The sequence below is a fragment of the Zea mays genome, chromosome 10 (genome assembly GCF_902167145.1).
Source record: "Zea mays cultivar B73 chromosome 10, Zm-B73-REFERENCE-NAM-5.0, whole genome shotgun sequence".
NCBI lineage: Eukaryota > Viridiplantae > Streptophyta > Magnoliopsida > Poales > Poaceae > Zea > Zea mays.
This window is the reverse complement of record NC_050105.1, coordinates 27,796,443-27,799,873: the sequence shown is the minus strand read 5'-3', so window position 1 is coordinate 27,799,873 and position 3,431 is coordinate 27,796,443. Positions and strand designations below refer to the sequence as shown.

Sequence of the window (3,431 nt, the reverse complement as noted above, 5' to 3'; positions counted from 1 at the left end):
GTTTCTAGGTACTGAATTTTAGTCCCTCCAATTTATTCCATTTTAGTCTCTAAATTGCTAAATATAAAATATTTTTGTTTCCGTATTTAGCAACTTAGAGACTAAAACTCTATTTTATTTTCTATATTTAGTAATCTAAAGACTAAAATAGAATTAAATGAAGAAACTAAACATTAATTCTTAAAAACCAAACACCACATCGTGTAAAGAACTTTTGTTTCTCAGCTTTGGCCTTCTGCTATATAGCACTTGAAGGCCATTCCTTTGAAAAAAAACACGACCTATGATAAAATAAGGACACTATCAAAACTAAGGCACTAGCTTAAAAAATACAACAAAAGTGAGGGCACCCGCTTAAAAAACCGTCCTCCACAGCCCGACGAATTTTTTAGGGCCTCACTCTCTCATTCGGCCGGCGAGGAAGCCTTGGCCTGCCGACCAAACCATGCTTGCGCGCCGACTCGCGGCCCCCGACGGCGGTAGGCTGTTCTCTGCGGCGTCCTCCGCCTCCGCCCGAGGCGGTCACGCGGGTGGCGACACACTAGGGAAGCGCCTGCTGAAGCTCATCTACCCGAAGCGGAGCGCGGTGGTGGTGCTGCAGCGGTGGGCGGACGAAGGCCGCACCGTGCAGAAGTACCAGCTCAACCGCGTCGTCAGGGAGCTTCGGAAGTACGGTCGCTTCAAGCACGCCCTGGAGGTACACCACCCAACCCTTGTCCACGTCTCCACCGCCGACGCTTCGGAACGCTCGCCTCCTGCTCGATGTATTGCCAACCTGGTTCCTGACGTGACCCTGCTCGTCCCGCGCTCAAAATGCAGATATGCGAGTGGATGCGGACCCAGCCGGAGATGCGGCTGCTTCCGGGGGATCACGCGGTGCACCTTGACCTCGTCGCCAAGGTCAGGGGACTCGCCAGTGCCACCAAGTTCTTCGAGGACATGCCGGAGCGCGCCAAGGGGCCGTCCACCTGCAACGCGCTGCTGCACGCGTACGTACAGAATGGCGCAAGAGAGAAGGCCGAGGCCATGCTGGCGGAGATGGCCCGTGTTGGGTACCTCACCTGTGCCCTGCCCTTCAACCACATGATGTCGCTCTACATGGCGACTGGTGAGCTCGAGCGGGTGCCAGAAATGATCAAGGAGCTAAGGAGGTACACACTCCCCGACCTCGTTACCTACAACATATGGCTGACATACTGCTCCAAAAAGGACAGCGTGAAGAGTGCCGAAAAGGTCTTTGGTCTGATGAAGGATGACTGCGTGGTTCCTGATTGGATGACCTTCAGCTTGCTCGGTAGCATTTACATCAACGCCGGACTCCATGTGGAAGGTCGGAACGCGTTGGTGGAGATGGAGAAGAGGGCCTCCAGGAAGGAGCGAGCTGCTTACTCATCGCTCCTCACCCTGTATGCAAGCTTGTCAGATAGAGGTAACTTGGACAGAGTATGGAATAAGATGAGAGGAACCTTCAGGAAGTTCAGTGACACAGAGTACAAGTGCATGCTCACTTCCCTCTTGAGGTTTGACGACATAGCAGCAGCAGAAAGCATTTTTAGTGAGTGGGAATCAACATCTGGAACACGTGATTCAAGGATCCCAAACACGATCCTTTCATATTACATCAAGAATGGCATGATAAAAAAGGCAGAGAGCTTTCTTGACCACATTGTGGAGAAAGGAGTCAAGCCCAGCTATAGCACATGGGAGGCATTCGTCTGGGGTTATCTCGGTGACAAGACGGACAAAGTCCTTGAGTGCATGAAGAAAGCCCTGTCATGCTTGGAGAAATGGGAGCCGAACCATGAGCTCGCTACCGCGATCTTTTCTCAGATCGAGAAGACAGGTGACATTGAAGCTGCAGAGAAGCTCCTGGTCATATTCCGGGATGCAGAGTATGTTACCACTGAGATGTACAACTCAGTCTTGCGCACTTATGCAGAGGCCAAGCTCATGCCTCTGATAGTTGACGAACGCATGGAGCAGGATAAGGTGGCCATGGATGTGGAAACCAAGAGATTGTTGAGGTTGACCAGCAAATATCCAATCGGTGAGGTTTCAGTATCGATGTCTTGAGGTGTGCCAACAATAGAAGGGTGTTTCAGGATGCAATGTGTACTAGCCCTTACGTTTTCATGCACTTTAGTTCTGAAGTACAATGCAATGCAAATAACAAACATTTAGTTTTGAAGTGCAATACAGATGGTTGTGATTTTTTTTGCATACTTATCTAACTTGTTGGACTGTATTGTCTCTATCTATATATGTATGAGCCTATAGCCCGGCTCTGAGGCCTTCTACTTAGCTGATATCTTAGGCTTGTGTATATATTGTAGCCCCCCAATACATATTATTTTTATACTGGCCAACATGGCATCAAAGAGCCTACACCAATCCTAATTCACCCTGGTCGTTGGCCTCCTCTAGTTGTGTAACACCATAAATCCATCAATTAAAATAATATAATAATAGTCATTTAAAACTTAGTAGAAAGTAAAGTAAAATTTTAAATCAAGTGCTTGATCTCATTTATCTTTAGAGAATGATTTTTGTTTGCTCATAATTCATTGATGATTTTATTCATAAAATTTCTTTTATGTGAAACAATTAATTAGTATAGGAACTTTGGCCCAAAAATAAATATTTTAATTATAAATAATTTTGGTATAATTATTATGATTTTTAAAATATTTAAAAATATATTTATTTATATTTTATGGGATATAAAAAAATAAAAAACAAAATTTGAAACCTTAGCCGAATTGGCCAATTTGGCCCATTAGGCTCAATCCGCCACCTGCGCCCCCACTCCCCCGGCCCTCCCTCTCCCCCTTACCCGTGGGCCCCACCCGCAGCCCTAATGCCCCAGCCGCGCGGGCGCTCGGCTGCATCGCCGCCACGCCGGCTCGCGCACGCCCCCACGTCGCGGCCCTCGCCTCCCACATCAGAAATGGTCGCGCCCCTCCCTTTTCCTCTCCCCCGTTGATGGAGAAACCGCTGGTGCCATTAATGGTGGCCGCCCGCTCTCCCTCTCCCCTGGCGCCTCCCTCCTCCCTCTTCCTCTCTATAAAACCCGATCGCGCCCCCTGGAGCCAGCCCCCTGCCGCTGAGCTCGCTCCTCCCCCACCCGCACTCTCTCCTCTCTTCCTCGTCGACGTTGCCCGCCGGAGCGCCGTCGCTCGCCGGAGCCCTGCACCCTGGTCGCGCCCTCCTCGGCCGTGCCCTGCCCCGGCCGCGTCCTCGCCTCGCCGCCGTCCGTGCCCTAGCTCGCCGTGATCGACCCCCTCCATTCTTTGATTTCTTCACTGCGCACGGACCCGTGAGCAAGGTTGAAGACGACATAGATTTTTATATTTTTAAAATCATGTTTGATTTAGTTCATGATTTCTGTAACGATTTGATTAAATTTGTATATACTATGATTTGGAGATCTT

At 49.2% G+C, this 3,431-nt stretch overlaps 1 protein-coding gene across 1 annotated transcript; it reads left to right on the top strand.

The window, feature by feature from the left end:
• The first annotated feature begins 417 nt into the window (after nt 1–417).
• Nucleotides 418–2,260, top strand: LOC100285395 (tetratricopeptide-like helical). The gene is made up of 2 exons (NM_001158288.1): nt 418–697; nt 820–2,260. Exons 1-2 carry the CDS (start codon nt 446–448, stop codon nt 2,071–2,073), a joined length of 1,506 nt encoding a protein of 501 aa, NP_001151760.1. The 5' UTR covers nt 418–445; the 3' UTR covers nt 2,074–2,260.
• Nucleotides 2,261–3,431: the final 1,171 nt, after the last annotated feature.